We start from the raw sequence: 18538 nt of genomic DNA, 5'->3' as shown, positions 1-18538 counted from the left end.
GCGTTGATCTCTGTATGCGTTGTATTGGGTTGGTCAGTGACTTATTTTCTTAGGTCAGTTTTGTGTGACCTACGTGAGCATCTATCTGTTGATGTGTCTGCCTCTTTTTTTTTTTTTTGAAAGATGGTACACAGGTGTTTTTTCTATAATGTTAAAGCAAATAGTCAATGTTAAAAACATGTCCTCTGGGTTTTATTATTTATGGTAAGATTTCTGATTACGTTTTTGATGGGGGAGGTGTTTTCCTCTTGTAATTTCTTGGTATTTCCTCACACCTTCTCACTTTGCCATTTCAAATATGCTTCTTGTTACATTTCTAACTTGAGCATGGCTCTGTTTGGAGTTAACTCAATGCAAAATGTTTTCTTCTGTCACTCTTCTTCAATACCAGATCTATTTCAGCAGTTAATGCCATAAGATGGTCTCAAGCTTTATCTGTGTTTTTTTTTCCTTCTCTAAAGAAGTAAACTTCCTGAGTATTTGTATGTATCTTTTAAAGCAGCACACACAGTTATCTGGTATCTCTATATTCAAGTTTCTTCAGCATTCTTCCATATTAATTGATTACTATCACCATCCCTGCAAGGAAATATGATTGTTAGACACCATCAGGTCTATGAGCACTAGGATACAAACCATTATTATTATAGAAAAAGATTCTCCAGCAATTATGAGAAGGACCAGGAGGGGAATTATGAGAAGGACCAGGAGGGGTGAGATGGTCAAAAACAGAGGTGTTTGTGGCAGGGGCTGCCAAAGAAAATGAGGTGCTGGGGAACCTTATATTTCCAGCTGTGCAAAGTTTAATATGACTGCAAGACCAGGCTTTCACAGACCTGTTTGTCAGTCTGTTGGTCGTGTCTTCTCGTCTGGATTTAAGCAATGTAGTCTCACTGAAGAACATGTTCTAGTGGGTGCAGGCTCTTCACCGACTGTTCTCAAAATCTGTTAACTCACTGTTCTCTTTTCTTGAGTTTTAAATCTTATTTCCCTGGGTGAAGATCTGACAACAATGGAGTTTTTGTGCTACAGAGAGAGTCATTAGTTTAGAGATTTCAGAAGTGTGAGCACAGGAGAGCTACAAGTGGATATTCGGTGTACTTCCGCCTTGCGGATTAACCCTAGCGTGATGATCTTCTCAGGTACTATTGGTAGAAAGATCACCAGATGGATGAGAAGCTCAGCCTGATGCTTTCCTGAAGTCTAAGTGCACATCTTTAGATATGGCCTATTTCCAATAGAATGTACGAGGGTTAGTTTCCAGGAAAGTCAGCAGAAGCACAAGGGAAATATCTGTGCACTTAAGAGCACTAGTGACACTTCTTAGCTTGCTAGTCTCAAAAGATGAGAAACTATACCTTTTTGACATAATTGTTAATTACTTTTTTTTTTTTTTTGGCAGCTTCTAGAATAAAACGTTTCCCTCATGAAGGCTCCTATTCGAGTTAGCCTTTGATTCTTTATACAGGAATTGTGACAGGAAGGAAGGCTGCCTACAAAATACGAGCGAGACCCAGTGTGAGTATCGCTCCCTCCAGTGACTGGCCCGGAAGCTGCAATAGGCTTTCATACCCCTTTCAAACAATTGGAAAGATGAAATCCTGTACTTCCCAGTCTCCAGACCTGATGCACAGCCCCTTCTGGTGACTATTTTTCTGTATCCATGCTGCTGAGATGAAGGCTTCTTCTCTCTCACTTTCTCTGCAGTGACCTCTCTTCCTCTTCTGGCAGATGAACTTGACTTTGTGCTGTTCAGTAGAACACAGGGCACAGAAAGGTTATGTTTGCATAATCTTTTGTCCTCTTATTTATTGTTACCTGAATAGAAGTATAGTATTCAGCTGGAAATTCCACCTTTAATGGGATCCCTGTCTCAACGACCTCTGATCATTTTCGACCAGAGACATCAGAGGGGGGGATGTCTGCTAGAAAAGGGATGTAAACAGGATTGTAAGAGAGGCTTACATGCAGACTGTGCATGTCCTAGATGGATGTGCTCAGAGGCATTCTCCACAAAGGGCATTGGTTCCAGCTGCGGCACAGGCCATGAGTCCAACACAGCTACAGGACTGGGCTGTCTGGTTCTGTAGATGGCTTGGTCCTTTAGATGTAGATGCTGTATTGTGTGTTTTTGAGCAGCCTGAAACTTGGCTTCACTCCGCTGGAAAACCTTGCTGCTGACAGCTTCCTTCGTGAATCTTGCTGACATTGCTGTGGCTTGGGAACTCTAATGGTAATGTTAGGACAATTCCCAAAGAATTTATCAGACAGTAGTTGAAACTGAAATCCTTGAGAGTTTGCAGCATGCAACAGGCATCTGTGACCGTACCGCGTGCAGCTGTCTGGAAATGAGCCCCTGGCTTATATACACCTGGTTTACAACACACCGAGACAAACAGAATACTCCAGACAAATGATTTTGGCCTAGTTGTAAATTATTATTTATGGCAAATTATTGTTATTCACTGCCTCCAAATTATTGAGGCAGCAAATTGGTTTGTGGCAGGTGGTAATCTGAAAAATCAGAGCAGTGTTGTACTGCTGCGTCCCAGGGAGGTCTGTCTGATGGCAAGTCTTCGTTGGCTGGGTGGGCAGCCGAGCACTAGGGCTGACTAAATGGTCCTCCGCGCTGGAGAATGGTAAAACCAGTGCAGGTTGTACACAAACGAGAAATAACTGTGCAGTACTGGGGAACGGCCAGTGTGTTTGTGCTTTGTGTTGCTGTGGATTTGATTTAATTACATTTGTATCTAGCATTTGCCTCTAAATTAATGACTGACAACCTGAGATGACTTCCTGCTACATGGAATAATGAATGTGACTTGACTGCGATGCTGCTTCAGAATTATGTATGCCCTGGCCGAGGTCCCTGTGCCTTACACATGTGAGTGAGCACTGGACCCACCTCTTAGACGGGTGGTTTGATTTCGTTTAGGGTCTGATGCCCACGTGGCTTTCTCTACCTAGGAAACGTTGTAAGTCCTTGGTTGGTCTCGTGTGCATGTGCCCATGTCTGTGTCCAGCAGAAGCTAGGAGGGAGGTACCAGAAATCTTTGTTCAGTCTCTGTGAAATAATCTGCCCACAGGGAAATAGCACATCATGCCTGAGAGATAGCATTCAGTACAGTGAGAATTTTAAACGCTCCAAAGCTGCAGTGTTTGTTAGTACAACCTTAGCTAGTTGTCCACATCACATCAGAACCCCAGTATCCTGATACTTTTTTGATTTCAGTGGCATGTACTTTCTTCAAACTGATCAGTGTTTTGCATGTTGCTCTCAAAGTGGGATAAAATAACGACTTTGATATTTTTCTCCTTTTTTTTTTCAAGGTGAAGAGGGGAGGGATTTCTTTCACGCTTGAAACTAACAGTCTGGTTATTAGAAGCCCTGCTCTTTATTTCCTACTCCTGCATGATTTTTCTGGTCCTTTTTTTCTGGCTGACCCATCTCTTTTCCCATCTCTCTCATCTTTTCCCAGTTCCAGCAGTACACAGCTCCTCTCCACTCCTAGTTCACAATCAGTGCTTCAGTTTGCCTGTGCTGTTCTGTTCATTTTTTCTAACTGTTGGTTCCTTCTCCCTCCTCCTCTTTACCAGATGCGTAATTTTGCTGTCTTCTTATTGTTCACTTTCTGCTTCGCTTTTGTCACCTCTGCTTGCTTCTCACCTGTGGGTGATAGTGGACAGTTGCCTAACAGGCAGACTGATGCAGTGTTCATACCGAATATTCCTTTTGAAAGTCACTTGCTATATTCCTTGCCTTCAGCACACTCCTCCCCAACCCCAAGGCAGTTGCCATATTTATTGCAGTGGATTTTTTGTTTTGCTGGAGCCCTCTCTCTGTGCCATTGTATTCAGCTGGTTGGCTGCTTTGTTTTGTTTTGTTTTGATGTTGGTAGTACCGGTGCATGACAGAGACAGACGTTCTTCTTTACTCCTCGTAACTTACTATGTTTAGATGAGTATTAAGTACTGAAACTTCTGTTATTCTTTTTAAGCCTGTCCTGAAAAGAAAGATGTGTCATTTAGTTGTGTTATTGTGGGACTCGATGCAAAATGTGTATGCAAGGAATGTTACTCTAACCGTTCCAGATGTATTAGAGGTTGGACTGCTGTTATCCAACAGGAGTCTTGCAGCCACAGCCAGATTAATTATGGCAATTACTGATGAACAGACACGCTGAACAGAGCCTGAAAGAGTCCTATGGAGTTGTGTTTTTTGTAGGGAAACGCTGATGGAGACAGGGAAGAATGCACAGTCTGCCACGATTGGGACTTCATACGCAACAGGGTGAACAAACTTCGTTCTTGGTATTTGGGATATGGAGACTTGGAAGGAGTAGAGTTGCCATTTTACTCTCTTCTCTGACACCCTTCAGAGCGAGTGTTGCCGTTGTCCTAGCGGATCTGAAGCGAGCGGCTGTGCAGTAGATTTTGTGCCCAAGCCTGCAACTGTTTGCTGAGTCAGTAGAGCCACCACACCAACTGTGCTTTTATAAATTCCTTATTGTCTGAGCTGCCTCAGGAGCTAAAATTGCTAAGCCATGGATTTCAGTGAGTTTGGTAATGGGATGCAGGTCATTAGTTCAAATCCTGATCAGGTTTAGTGATGTTTGAAAGCTGTTGGTGTCTGGTGCCATGAGCATGCACGAAGTCTTACAGAGTGTCTTCAGTACCAGGGGCTGGAGCCTTTTTCCAGCATGAACTTTCACACATGTCTAAGCTAAATGTCAGTTACAGGGATTTACATGCCACAGCTACGTAAAACATCGTTCCTCTAGCACTGGTTGTGTTTTCAGTAGGGTTAAATTCACCAGCACAAAGGCTGGCTTATAGCAATCGAGTGCGCTTTGAGTGCCAAGCAGGGGCCTAATCCTTTACGCAGCACTCTGCAAAGGTGGTTTTTTTACCCGTGTCCCTCTTCTCCTGTGGCCTTTTAGGCTTTTGTACATCCTGTCGTCTTTTTTCCAAGTTTCACGAGGGAATAGCCTGCCGGCGTTCTCCAGGAGAAAGGGCTGTTTTGTCAGTAACCACAGCCAGCTTACGCAGCTTCTACTTTTAGCTCAGCTGCTGAAGGTGTCACATTGTTGTCATAGGCAGCTTATCAGCAAAGGGTCGGCGGTCCTGTGGGTTCCCTCCAGAGAAAGAGTGGTCTCCAAGAAAACAAAATTGGAAACAAAGTTCCAGAAACTGTGGATTTGACATTAGAATATATTTTTATTTAGGCTGGCTGTATATGGGAATCTCTTATAGAGGACAAATCCTTGACTTTTTCACAGGAGGAGATAATACAAAAGGATTTGGAATACAGGCTATAAAACCAGACAGCCAAGATTTAATGGGCCTTGAAGTAGATGAATCTGTGAATGAGTATGTGGAATTTAAAAATCAATGTATTGCATTTTAAATATAATTGCATTTTATGAATATTTTGAAAACTAGATATTGAATTTTCTTTTTCTTCAACTTTTTTTTTCCCTTGGCTGATTGTAGATATTTGCCTTGGCTGTGAAGATTTCCAAATTCAATGAACTTTTTTTTTATTTTAAATGAAATCTCAGGTAGTGTTTACGCAGTTCTGAAGCGAGATGGCTAACCAGCTTACTATTTCCAATGCAGAGAGCCCATCATTGTGGTATCTAGATGCTGAATGAGTGACTTCATGGTATATGTTAGGTTTGAACGGCAGATGGCCTAAACCCCTGCCTCAGATCACAGATTTAAATCCTGGAGCGCTCAATTCAACTTCCTGCGCTTTTGAGGCAGGCAAAGCGAGGGCAGGAGAGTTCGTTATACATTCATCTTTCAGGTAAATCTGAAAGGCCAAAGCTTGTTTATTTCGCTCCACGTTAAGAGAAGCAGACAGGTATTTTCTAAAGTCTTGGGCTAAAACTTCGTTCCTGGATGAGGGCTGCAGGTTAGCTGGATGTTTAGATTCCTTTAAGTCTCACGGAAATACTCAGTACTAGCCTTTGAAAGGGGCTGGGGAGCGGATTTAGAGTGGCAAGTTCAAGCTTGACTTTGGGGCAGTGGTGGGAGGGGAGAGGCTTGTTGGGCTCCAGCTGCGCTGTGCCAGGTATTAAATGAGTAAGAACTACTTAGCACTGCTAGCCCTTCAGCTTCCTTTTCTGGAAGAGAATAAGGTGTACGTACCCGGTGCTGGCTAGGAAAGTACAGGGGATCAGCCCTCTGGGGCTTGTAGCAGCCCGCAGGACTGGAGGCAGGTAGCTGTCAAAGCCGTTGTTGCTGTAAAGGTTTTCAGTCAATACACGATTGTATGTACAAGCCTAATGTGACTTTTAGGAACGATTGGTGACTTGCTTCCAGAGATACTGATTTTTATTTATTTATTTATTTTCCTCCAAGGTGCCTATGGATGAATTTAGTTCAGTTTTTTTTTGAGGAATTTAACATGAGATGTTCTGTACCATCCAATAGCACAAACACGCTCACAATAGAAGGAAGGTCACAGTGCTTCTGAAAGGCTCACTCTTTGTTACGCACCACCTATTCAAAACAATGTCAGCTGGAGAGGGCTTGAAAAATTGATCCAACACCGGTGAACCAGGTGACTGGAAGTCCTTCTGGTACTTCGAATGACGTAGGAGAGAGCTGGCAGCAGTGATACAATGGAGTGAGTCCCTGATACCAACCAGAGTCAACACCCAGCTTTTGGGAGAGCCAAAGGTGATGGGACTCCTGCCAGGCTCTGTAACTGAAGTGCTAGTGTTTGTAAGCACCACCAGGAGTATGTCTTTAAGTTTCCTTTGTAGTGCTTTCATCTCCAAGCACTCTAATTGCATGGCTAGAGAGAATCCTTTACAGACGCTGACCAGTGTTCACAAAACACCAACTTTCTTGTTAGCCCCTTCTAAGAGCTATAAATTCACTTGAGATGTTTCCTTCAGACAAGATTGTGATCAACAGCGGAAGTTTTGTCTGAATCTGTGGACTACCATCTCTGCCACGCTTCTGGTTCAGAATGTTCTTGCAATCAAATGCCCCCACCCCACCAAAAAAACAAAACCAAAAATGTATCATTATTTCTGTGCCTTACAAATTTCTGTGCCTACAAATCCCTGTGGATTGGGCAATCAAGTGGATTTTTTTTTTTGACAGACTTCTAGGCCTCCAGTTTGGACACTCACCAATCTGTAATTGTAATGTAAACTGTTTCAGTGGGTTTCTGTGTGTGATACGGTGTGGAAGGTTCTTAGAGGGCTGGTAATGTAAATGCTGTTACGTGGTATGAAAGCCACATTTTCAGCGCTCGCTTGATAACAGGAAGGGTTTGCAATTCTCTGCTTTTTCTGCTTGCTGAGTCCTTGCTGTCCTGTTCAGTTCCTTCTGTGCTGTAACTGTTTGTGTCATTCCTTTCAGGATTCAGAAGGAGGTCTCTATGTGTGCATGAACACGTTTCTGGGATTTGGAAGGGAACACATTGAAAGGCATTACCGGAAAACAGGACAGTGTGTATATTTGCACCTGAAGCGACATGTGAGAGAGGTGAGACTTGTGCTTCCCAACTAACTAGCCTGGCAGTCCTTGGGTCTCTTGCTTGTTTAGATAACACATTTTAGGCGTAGGCCAAACCCTGACAGAAGTAAAGCTGTTCATATTTGGGGCTGAATATCAAATTCAGGAGCTTGGATCCCCAACTATCCTATTGATTCTGTTCTAAGGTGAATGACGAGCCCCAGAGGGTCAGATCTTAAAGGCAGCTTGTTGCCCAAAGATGCATGTAGTTGCCTGGCTTTTGCTGATCTTTCACTACATGCTTCTACATATTGCATATGTATTGTGTGGGTATTACATACATATTGTGGGTAACTAAATGCTTTTTAGAAACATGCCTTTGAAATGTCAAATGCCTGGTTTAAGCTCAGATTTGTCTGGAAGCTTCTGAGAATTTTTTACAAGTTTTTAGCTTAGGGTGACACAACGTCTTTTCATCCAAAGACCTCTATGCAATTAAATCATGAGCCTTAATCCCGAGCTGGCCTGTGATCTAAAGCTTAGCTTAAATTAATGCTGGTTCCTAGCTCTTGCACGCTGTTCACTCCTACACCCACACACATATGGATGTGCACTTACAAACTTCCTGTTTGCTCTTCTTCCATATCGCTGTGTATCAACAGTAATTTACAACCAGTGCTCCATAACATCTGTTTCTGCGTGGTTTGTCTTTGAAGGGCCATTGATGACTTCTGACATGAGCTATATGGAAGGCACTGGCTTTGCTTATAGCTTTTTGTCTCTTCCGGCCAGTTAGAGGGCCTAAAATAGCTGCTTTGAGTGGGACAAAATATTTCAGTTTTCTCATTCTACAGTAATGTTTCCCCTGGGTGATGAAGGCCCTGAGTTACGTAAAATGCTCTGACTGCTTATTTTATTTCCTGTAGAAAACTGTTCATGTTTTATCAGAATTATAGAGGCGGATTGCATGTCTCCCATGCGGAGATTGTTAATGTTTGCTATATTTTAGAACTGTCCTTCCTTGTGAGACTCATCACTACATTTTCCCTCATACTGTTAACTGTGAATTTATGGACAACCTAGTCTAGTTTTAGCAACAGTTCTGAGTTTATTTTGTGCTCTTGAAACATGCTGTTTATGACTAGAGAAAACTAAGCAGAAGATCTATCAGCATTGCTTGTATGTAACTTTCTTCCAGCACTTGACCTGGGAATTTTCAATATTAAGGTACACTAGATTTAAAATGAGGCCTCAGATTCCTTCCCTGGATAAGATTTGGCTGAAGAACTTCAAAAGGCAGAAATAGCTAGCCTGATTGTTATTTGGTGTTGCATACACCTTCAGTAGTTCAGAGGTTCCTGTTTTTCTCCTTGTGTCTCATGGAGTAGCAGAGGGCCCTGACATCTATATTTGAAGGTGGTGATACTCTGGATCATGCGGTAAGAAACAGTGTTTGACCATGCAGTACAGATGAAGACTTTGTAACCTAAAACAAGGCTCATAAATAGGATTCCTCATATATTAGCTGTGGATTTTGTTTACCATGGCTGTTTGATTCTTATGTGCTATGCATGTTTTCCTTTGAGCAATGTGAAACATCAGGCCTTCACCGGAACAGTTTTATGAAGTGTCTGGCACATGCTGCGTTGTGGTTTTGTTTTTTAAGCCAAGCTTTTGATAGCGTGTGATACAGTAAAGCCAAAGGCACTGGTTATACTATCTTAAGATTCTTTTAGGGAGATTGCTATTCTTGCCTGTGGTTCCCTTGGCATTGTCCTTGCAGAATGTACTGCAGTGCTGCAGAAATCCTTGTTTGCTTCCAAAAGTGTTTGGAATAAGTATCAGTCATGTATCTCCTCATAATTCAATTAGAGGACAAGGGCCAGATCTTTTGCCTATTGGCGTAAGTAGAGGTCGAATATCTGCCAGCGGCAGAGCAGCAACAGAGGCATCTGATGAATCATCAGAAAAATTTTGATTAAATCACCAAGGTTGATTTCTTTTTTTTTCCTTTTCTTTATTTCCTCCAGAATTCAACTTTTCAGAATTTTGAAACTAGCAGCTCTTCCATAGCGTGTAACTGTTGCATCGGTCTGCCTGGGTAATGTTCAGCACAGGGCAGAGCTTTAGCTTGGTGCTATAGCAATACCTCAGCCCTGCTGAAAACACTGGGCAGAGAAGCATGAAATTTCTTACAGTGATGGGTTTCTGGATATTATTCAGGGACAGTCCTGTTATAAAATAAAAAATAAAAATAAAAATAAAAATCTAGCAGTGGTGCAGTCAAAGGAAATGCGGAATAGGCCAGTTGACGCTCGGTATGAGAAACACTGCAAATGGAATTTAATGCCACTGCTGGTGCATTGCCTAGGCTCCCATTTGCTGGGATCACATCTGTTAGAAGACAAAGTTGTTTTGTGAACAGGGAACTTTTTCAGTAGTTTCTGACAGGTGGAGAAGTGAAGTCGAATACTGCCAGCTTCTGAGTTTTGCAGGAGTACTGAGCCAGTACAATTCCAGTTTAGATGTGATCAACAGCTTGGGAAAATCAAGCTGAAGCACTAAATGTTAGACTGGCAGTAATAGAAATGCAGCATGTGAATTCTTCCTCTTTGAAATCTCTAGTCTCCGTGATTTTCACAACGTCCCACTTGGAGGCATCTGAATTCAAATGGAGCTTTCCAGTATTGGAAACATTTTTAGTTCTGAAGCTGTGATCCTGGGAATATGTGTAATAGATTCTTAATATATTTATAGTCAGGTTACTCTGTATCTTGCTGCTGCTTTTGTATAATAGATTCTTGGCTACTTCCTTTCTACTTGTTAAATGCCAGTCGTATAAAGAAAAAAACTGCTCTGCTTGTTATTTTTACTTCATTGAGGAATTTCTTTTTTAATTTTATTTATTTATTTATTTATTTTTAAAATGCTGGAGTTGCATTGCTGACTCCCTTTCCCTAAGGTTCATGTATATGAATAATATGTTTTGTTCTGAAGTGCAGACAATGACTGTTAGTTGGTAGTAAGAATGGAAAAATTATCTATGATGTACAGGATCTAGCTGATGACTCGAGCCTTTGCTTTGGTCAAAGCTTTATTTACATGGCGAAGGGAACCACCCAAAATATGCGACCCTTTCACCTACCAAGGCATGGGAGGCAAACATGAGCTTTCCCTAGGCTGACAGGTTCTTGGCTGCTTTTTGTCCACCTGTTGCATCCCAGTATTATTTAAAATAAATAAATAAACAAAAAGTAACCTAACAACCTCACCAATTACACTAATGTCATACACTACATAATACAGCATGTTGGCATTATAGTTGCAGAGGCTTATTTGATTTCATTTGATTTCATTTAATGGTGCCTGGTAAAAAATGGCTTAAGAAGCATGTGCATTAATTTATTTCCTTAGCCACTAGCATTTTCCCCAGTAGTCTGAGGATTTTTGAACTGGGAAAGTAGTGCTTGAAAGTGGATATCATCAGGAAATTACTATTCTTTGCTGTGGAGTTTAATTAAAAAAATAAAAAAAATAAAAATCCCTCCTAAATAATTGCTTGAGCATTGTCAGGTTTCCTCCATACTATCTAATACTAAGAGAACATGGTGGTGACTTGGATTGACTTAGATGTAAGTAGTCTTAGTTCCTGATGGAAAGGACATTTATTTTTTTTTTTTAATAGAAGAAAATCAGCTGAGCTAATAATTCACATCAAAGTGATGTGAATACTGGAATTAGTTATGGTCATACTGGAATTAGTTATGAAAGACTGAGTCTTCTATGCAGATAATATCTTTTTCTTTTCCACTCTAATTCAGCTTTAGTCATTCAGAAATACCGGAGGGAATCTAGTGTTGAGAGGTCTGGGTGATGCTAGATGTCCCTGTCTTGTCGATAGGACAGCAGTCACCCATGAGGATGGTGAGACACGCTCTGCTTAATTGCTGACAGAGCAAAGGAAGGATTCAGATGGTGCTTTCTCACTCCGTGAGGGTGATAAGCAGTGCTGAACTGGCCCATTGTCAGATGTGAACGGAAAAAATTCCATTCTTGTTGAACAAGAGCTATGGTTTGATAGAAGAACTGTGAACAAATACATGCATGTCAGAAATTACGATGGTATGTGGTTGTTGCTGATTTACTGTTGTTTCACTTGATACATTTTTAATTGTGTCTTTCTCTTTCCAGAAGGTACCAGGGGCATCTGGTGGAGCTTTACCAAAAAGGAAGAATGCTAAGCTATTTTTAGGTATTGTGAACAGCTGTTTTCTCACAATCCTTTCCTGACCATATCTGCATGTGTAGTTGGGTTCTGTCCACCATTGTGTCTGGTTTTGAGGCTCCTAATGGGTTTTCTTTTTCTGTTTTGTCTCTAGTTTTTAAAGGTGGTCCAGACAAGTAATGCTTAGCAATTCTGGTGCATATTTGGCAATAGGTGTGCATATACATAAAAGAAACATTTTAATCTAAAGTAGCCCCTTTATTGACAAACAGCATAGGGTTTTATAGGCATTTTTGACCAATTCTGTCCCTTCTCTCTCTTTGATATACACACAACGCTCCCTTCCCAAAATGTTTATATATACTTAATGCTTAGATACAACAAGGCTTCAGCATGGCATTTTTCTGCTTAACAACTGTTCATGGGAAGGGTTGTTTACGTTTCAAAGAACAGGTAAATGCTTTTAACTGATTGTTGTGGTCTCTCCTGTAGTAAATGCTGCAGTACGTACATCATGAGCATCTTTTAACAGTTCTTATTCTATTGTGCCCACAATTACATCCCCTTGTTTCATGGAAAGCAGTTTTCCTACCACACCCCTTTTGACAGAAACATGTAATCTTTCACATCCTTTGATTCAGATTACCCAGAAAACCCGAGGGTTCCATAAATATGGATGAGGGAAATTTGATGCAATGCTTATATTCTCTCTCCTCCCACTACTTGTGGTACTTTTCTGTTTCATCTATTATTTATTCTCTCTGTATTAATAGGAAATAGTGAATTTTTATCCTGGTAATGAAGAGGTTAAGAGTTTTCATTACAATTTCTAGCTCTTATGGCTAAGTGGAAACAGTAGCATGGTTTCCTATTTGAATTGCTTTGATCTGTGGAATGTGTCCCTAAGAGGCCTTTGCAGATTATGATCGATTAAATTGTTGTTGTTAATATCTGGAGTAAGTTTTGCAAGGAGGGCTTAGAGAGCAAAAAAGTCTAATAAAAGTCATAAACAAATGAAATTTCTTTTGTAGGAAGAGACTGTTAGGCTGCAGATGACATTTACAGTCATTTTACATCAAAACTAATGCTTACCACTGGATGATTATAAAATGATTGGTTCAGAACCAAAGCTGGCTGCAATGCAGCAATGGTTGTACAGAATCAGAAATGTACGCGTAAACAAGAGGTGCAAAAACGTGGTCTAACTTTATTCTTGCTGATGTACTGCATAACTCTTTGAGGCTCCTATCACCGTGGAATGCCGGCACACAGTGTACATGGCATAATGATGTGCCATGTTGGAGGAGTCCTTAAATTCCATCCATGTGCACGAGCATTTTGTTCCCACTGAATAGATCTGGTGCAGCAGCTCCAACTGCCTTGGTCCTGGTGGACTTCTGAAGTCAAAGCAGATTCACTGGGGGGATTTAGCCCACTGAACTATCCCCTTTTTTTTTTCAGTGCTTCTGGAATCTAATGCAGTTGTGAAAATGTATCTCGTGTTGTCTGTTGTTCTGCTGCAGTCCTCTTTGCAGCCCCTGCTGCCTGGGAGTAAAGCCATATCAACTCTCTGCTCTGATCCTTGAGATAATACTTCCATGCATCCAAATGCTTTCTATCCACTTCTTTGGCTTATCAGGTTTTTTTATTTGCTTTTTTTTTGCCATACCTAAATATACAGAAATGATTCCTGTCCATGTTCATAGGACATTTCATTTCTGAGGAAGTGAAAGCACAGAGAGGTCAGCTAGTTTGATCACTTTGCATATGACAGCAACAGAGATGGTTAGCAAAATTTGGCATCTTATCTCTTTAACCCATCATCTTGCTCACTGGTTTGGAGCTCCCAGTCTTCTTGCCTTAAAAGAATGTTTTGGTTTTCTCTTTCTTATTGTGACCTAGGACACCTGTGATAGTGGTCTGCACCAAAGAGGCTATAATCAGCCCATATATATATGTACCCTGACATTTCGGGTTTATCCTGTGAGGCAAGGATAGAGAATGCTCAGTGGTAACTCTAACATCACTGTGTTTCTAGGTGTATCTGTCTGAGTAATTCCCCAAAGGCCCAGAGAATTAAGCTATGTGTACAAAGCCAATCCAGTTTTGGCATTTGTTGCATTGCTTCTAATAAGCCTCTTTGACGTAAGTCTATTAAGGATATTAAACCCTTTTCAATCTCCTTAGTATTAGGAAAACATATTTTGGATGCTCATTGATTACTTTCTAGCACTGCTGCTATCCAGCAAATGCAACAGAAACAGACTGGTTGGGTCAATCCACTGGAAGCTTTATCTTCCCTTGGACGTTGAAAGATCCATAGCAAACTGTCTGTGTGTGCGCTGTTTTTTTTTGTTTTGTTTTGTTTTCCTTATGGGGGAGGCTGGAGGGTGTAAGTTGTGAGAGTTCTGGGTTGTGATCGGGAAGCATAAGAATGTGGTGCATAAAAATGTGTGAACTGCCTTCAATCCGGCTTGTTTAGGTATTGCTAGGCAGTGTGGATATGGTAACTTCAGCTCAGGTGCTGCCAGCTGTCTGGGGATTTGGGGTGATATGTGAAGCAGACTGTCTACATCATGGTCCTCATTGCATTACTATCCAGGCTAGCAAGTTTGAAGATGCTTTGACCTCCTGCTTAAATTGGCTATGATATGGTCAATGTGACACCAGTTTTGAGGGGAAAAAAGAAACAAAAATGGCATGATGGGACCAGGAAAAATATCATTGCTAAGTTTAATTTTCACATTAGCCAGTCTGGAAGAAAAAAAGGATCAGAATTAATAGAAAATCATATAAATATAATAGGAAAAAAAGCACTTTTTTTCTGAAGTGAAATAATGCATATGGGTCTGCTAGAAAAGTTGGGGAGAGTCAGACACTACATGCATAAGAGCAGTTTGATTAACAGAATGAACTGTGGTCTTCCATGCAAGATCTTGGTCAAAAGGCTGAATGGAATAAGAGGGAAGATCCTCGTATTGAAGGGATTGGAGACTCAGTTTACACAGGAGAAAGTTATCAGCAGAGTCCTTAATAATTTTCTAATTATGAAGAATAAATGTGACTGTAAATGATCTGGAAATGAACTGAAAAATGAGGAAATAGTATGCTGCTTGATTTAAAATTAGGCAGTAGATCAAATCTAAAAGTGATTTTTAACGTGTTACTGAGTAACTAAACAATAGAAGAAGTAGATGTTGAAAAATGCAGACGAGAAGTGCTTTAACCGCATGTGTGCAGTGAGGTGCCCTAAATTAGCTCCTGCTCTTCAGAAAGGTAGGGCTGGGAGATGGCACGGATGGTTCAGTGAAAATATCGGCACGGTTATCAAGCGGAAAATCAGGAGTGATAGTTTATATTTTGCTCTCTATTATATCTTGGTTTATGAATCAGAAGTGAACCTCTGTTTTGAACAGAGAAACCAGATCTGCATGCAGTACCTTCCCCTCTCTCCTCCTGCCCCAAGCCAACCCCTGTCCAAAAACCAACCAAACAACAACCCAACCAGTTACACCTCCTAGTTTCTAGATGTCTACACTAAGGAAGGTCTCTCTGCATTTCTGCCTTGTTCTGGTGCATTCTTCGTGGGTGTCTGTTGGCCTGTGCCAGACACCAAACTGCCGTCTAAAGAGAGCTGCCAGAGTGGCTGTCATAAAATTTGTCCATAGACAGATGTCCTCTTCCAGATCAGTTACCATAACAGTATCTGCCAGTGCAGCAATTTGTGAGAGCTCTGTTTTGAGCAAAGTCAGGGCTGACTTAGACCATCAATTAAAACAGTTTTCAAATACTCAAATGAACAGCTCTGTCAGCAATCTGTGAGGATGGTAATTGCTGATGAGAGGAGCCTCACTGGGGAGGAGTATCCATGGCAGGCAGCTGGTCTCCGAGAAGGCATCGGAAAGGAAGAGAAAACTTTCACTTAGGGAGTCAGGGAGAACGTGTGAACTGCCTGGCACCTGCCCGTGAATGGCAGTGGTAATACTAAAAGCTGGGGTTTCCAAGTGTAATGACCATTGGTAAGAGTGGCCACACTGGGTTTGAACACAGCTGCTCTCCAATTTCTCATAGCAGCCATAGCAGGACCCTGTTTTCAGTAAGGATGCTTCTGTTTTATAAGCTTCTGAAGGGGACTTTAACCACTAGGAGTTTATGTAAGTAAACACATATAGATATATACAAAGTCATGAATGGAAAAAAAAAAGTATCTTAGGAAGATTTTAGTATGTCCTGACAATATTTTAAAATCTTATCCCAGTAAAATTGTACCAGCTTCCAAGCAGTAACAGGGAAACTGATCAGACCATGAGTAAACCATGTTGCCTTCTGGCTTGAGCATAGAATGGTGAGCAAATACCTTACACTAATCAAGCCTTAGTCTGCTGTTTTAGGTGGAACTGTGGAACTTAGGCTAGCTTAAAAAAGGCTAATGGTGTTAGCAAAGTAGTCCAGAATTTTAATTTTGGTGGATGAGCTTTGGTTGTTTAACTCGTGACTGTACCAGAAATCCCATGGATGAGGTCTGTATCTTGCAACAAGAATGAGATATTAATGCTTTGGAGATGTAGCAAGCAATGTGAATGTGATTTTTACATATAGCAAATGATGGAAATGATTCTAGTAGAAAGGTTTGCTTTTCCTTTTCATATAAAGGAGAATGCTATGGCTGTAAAATATTTCTTTTGTTTCTTCATTTTTAATTAGTTTGTCTGTTGAGGTTGGTGTTTCAGATGTGCTTGAAGACGAACTGAATAGCTTGTAGTATGCAAAGTGTTTTTACAATTCATTATTATTTAGAGGCTTCAGGAAGAAATTACTTGATTTAAAGACTTAATCCTCCATTTCCAAGTTGACACAAATTTGTCCATTACTTTCAGTGAGAGCAGGGTCAAGCCCAGATTCCTGTCTTTCTAGGCTTTGAAAATTAATTGCAATCTCATTAGTCAACATCTTCATTCAGTTTTCACATTTGTATTCCCTTTCATACACACACAGACACATCCATACGCACAGGATATCCTGTTTAGAGGTCCTGCCTGGAATCTCCTTATGCCCCTATTATTAGTGCCATCAGTTGGTAACTTGTCTAAATCTGATCTGGGCAAGTCCACTCCTTCCCCTCGGGTGGGTTGGTTTACAGTACCCCATCTTCCACCTCCAGCTGCTGTTTTCAGTCAGCCCAGCAGCAATGCATTTCTCACTGTCACTGAAATGACGCCTGGGAGCTGGAGTAAATTTACTCTACTGACTCTTCGCCTAAAATAACGTCAGTGGAGCCTCTGTTTTAACGTGTCTGTTATTTTGCTTTCCCTGTTGTCCTGGCCCCCCAGCACAACACTTGTGACCTATGGGCACTCTGCTTTAGTGACCACAGTGTTTAATTGGGGCTCTGACTGGGCTCTGTAAAGCTGTTCGTCTGCTGGAATGGGAATGTTCTTGTGGACATTCACCACCAAGTTGTCAGCTCCTTAGAAAGTGTACTGTTTGGTTGTGTTGTGGCAGTCATAGAACTGGAGTAAACCTTTTATTGCCCAGAGATTCTTCTACGCACAGTGTATCTTGGAAGATCATCCTTGTCTAAGAAACAGGCTTGTATGAAGCATAGTACTTTAAAGTTCATCCTACTTAGTGCCTTTATTGTTACACTATCTTATAGTCAAATATGCTCAAATCTGCAAGTGGAATTCCCCCACTCCTCTTTCCCACAGTTACTCTTGTTCCTTTGTCAAATTCTGCACTGGTTTTAAAATCCGCATTAGAAGTGTCCTGCAGGCTATGCATGATGCCCAGTGGCTATGGGGTCAGCCTCACATAGTGTGAGCTCCACTGCCTCCTAATGTACTGGTCATCTGCTTTTATTGTAGCTAAGCTCATGCTTTCTTAGCTACACTGGCCTTTGCATAGACACAGGAAAATATAATGCAGGTGGAACTTCTTACCAAACTTAGCAGCTGTGGCTCTCTGCATACAAGCCAAGATTTGAAAGCGTAAGTAGTTATTTGGGGATTTTCAACTTGACATCATTAAGGGGCCTGCCTGACAGCGAACATAAGGGATTAGTTTATGAGGTTGTCTGCTGTATCAAGAGCTTTGAGCGTGTGACCTTGGAAGTCCTTTCCACCCTTATGTGCTGGACATGAACACTGAGAAACCGGCTTCAGAGTGACAATTGCCAAAAATCATTAGCGGTCCTTGTCATCCTTATTCAGCAGTAGTAGATAAGTGGAATGGAAGTGTACCAGCTTTATGTGGCCACCATTAAAAGTGGAATTGCAAGTTAAATCTTCATTATTTTTTCTTCTGAAATTGTTATGATGCTGTGTGTATCGTTCTGTAAAATAAGAAGAGCAACGTCTGCTGTGTCAGACATTCAGAATGCCACACTGACAGGATGCCGTGTTTTGCTTTTCTAGTAATGTGAATGGTATGAAGCCTAAAAAGGTAAAAAGGAACTTTTTCTCTTCCCGACGCAAGCAAAAGGCTGATGCTCCTAAGTATGTGATGTCCTTAGATGGCAGGGGATGATTGCTAATAGGATACTCAGTCTTTCATCTCTGGATCCCTAGTTCAGCTGCGGGTCAGGTCAGTAGCAGATGTTGCTGCTGCCTGCCGGTCTGGCTGGTGAGGTGAGCTGAAGTGTCTGCCTGAATTCTGAACCCAGGCAGCCACATCACTGCTGTCTGTGTAGCGGATTGTAAATACTACAAACTTTTAATGTTGCTATCCTAAAGAAATGGAAATGCCAGCAGGCCTTACACACGTCTTGAGATAACCATTACCGGCTGATGTGAGCTGTCCTCAGGTTCCCTCTGGTGGCAGAGGGAAGTGTGTGTGCCC

General features: G+C 41.4%; 1 protein-coding gene across 3 annotated transcripts in view; it reads left to right on the top strand.

Moving 5' to 3' along the window:
- USP13 (ubiquitin specific peptidase 13) overlaps positions 1 to 18538 on the top strand; it is a 49466-nt gene that overhangs the window by 2307 nt on the left and 28621 nt on the right. For 2 of the 3 annotated variants that reach the window (XM_067002276.1, XM_013174792.3), the window contains exons 2-3: positions 7381 to 7506; positions 11668 to 11728. In XM_067002276.1, the coding sequence (XP_066858377.1) occupies positions 7381 to 7506; positions 11668 to 11728 (187 nt within the window). Of the gene's footprint in view, positions 1 to 1499; positions 1519 to 7380; positions 7507 to 11667; positions 11729 to 18538 lie in introns of those variants that run through there. The other variant, XM_067002277.1, reaches the window with a different exon arrangement.

The sequence above is a fragment of the Anser cygnoides genome, chromosome 9 (assembly GCF_040182565.1).
Source record: "Anser cygnoides isolate HZ-2024a breed goose chromosome 9, Taihu_goose_T2T_genome, whole genome shotgun sequence".
Classification (NCBI taxonomy): Eukaryota; Metazoa; Chordata; class Aves; order Anseriformes; family Anatidae; genus Anser; species Anser cygnoides.
This window is presented reverse-complemented; position numbering and strand designations above follow the sequence as displayed.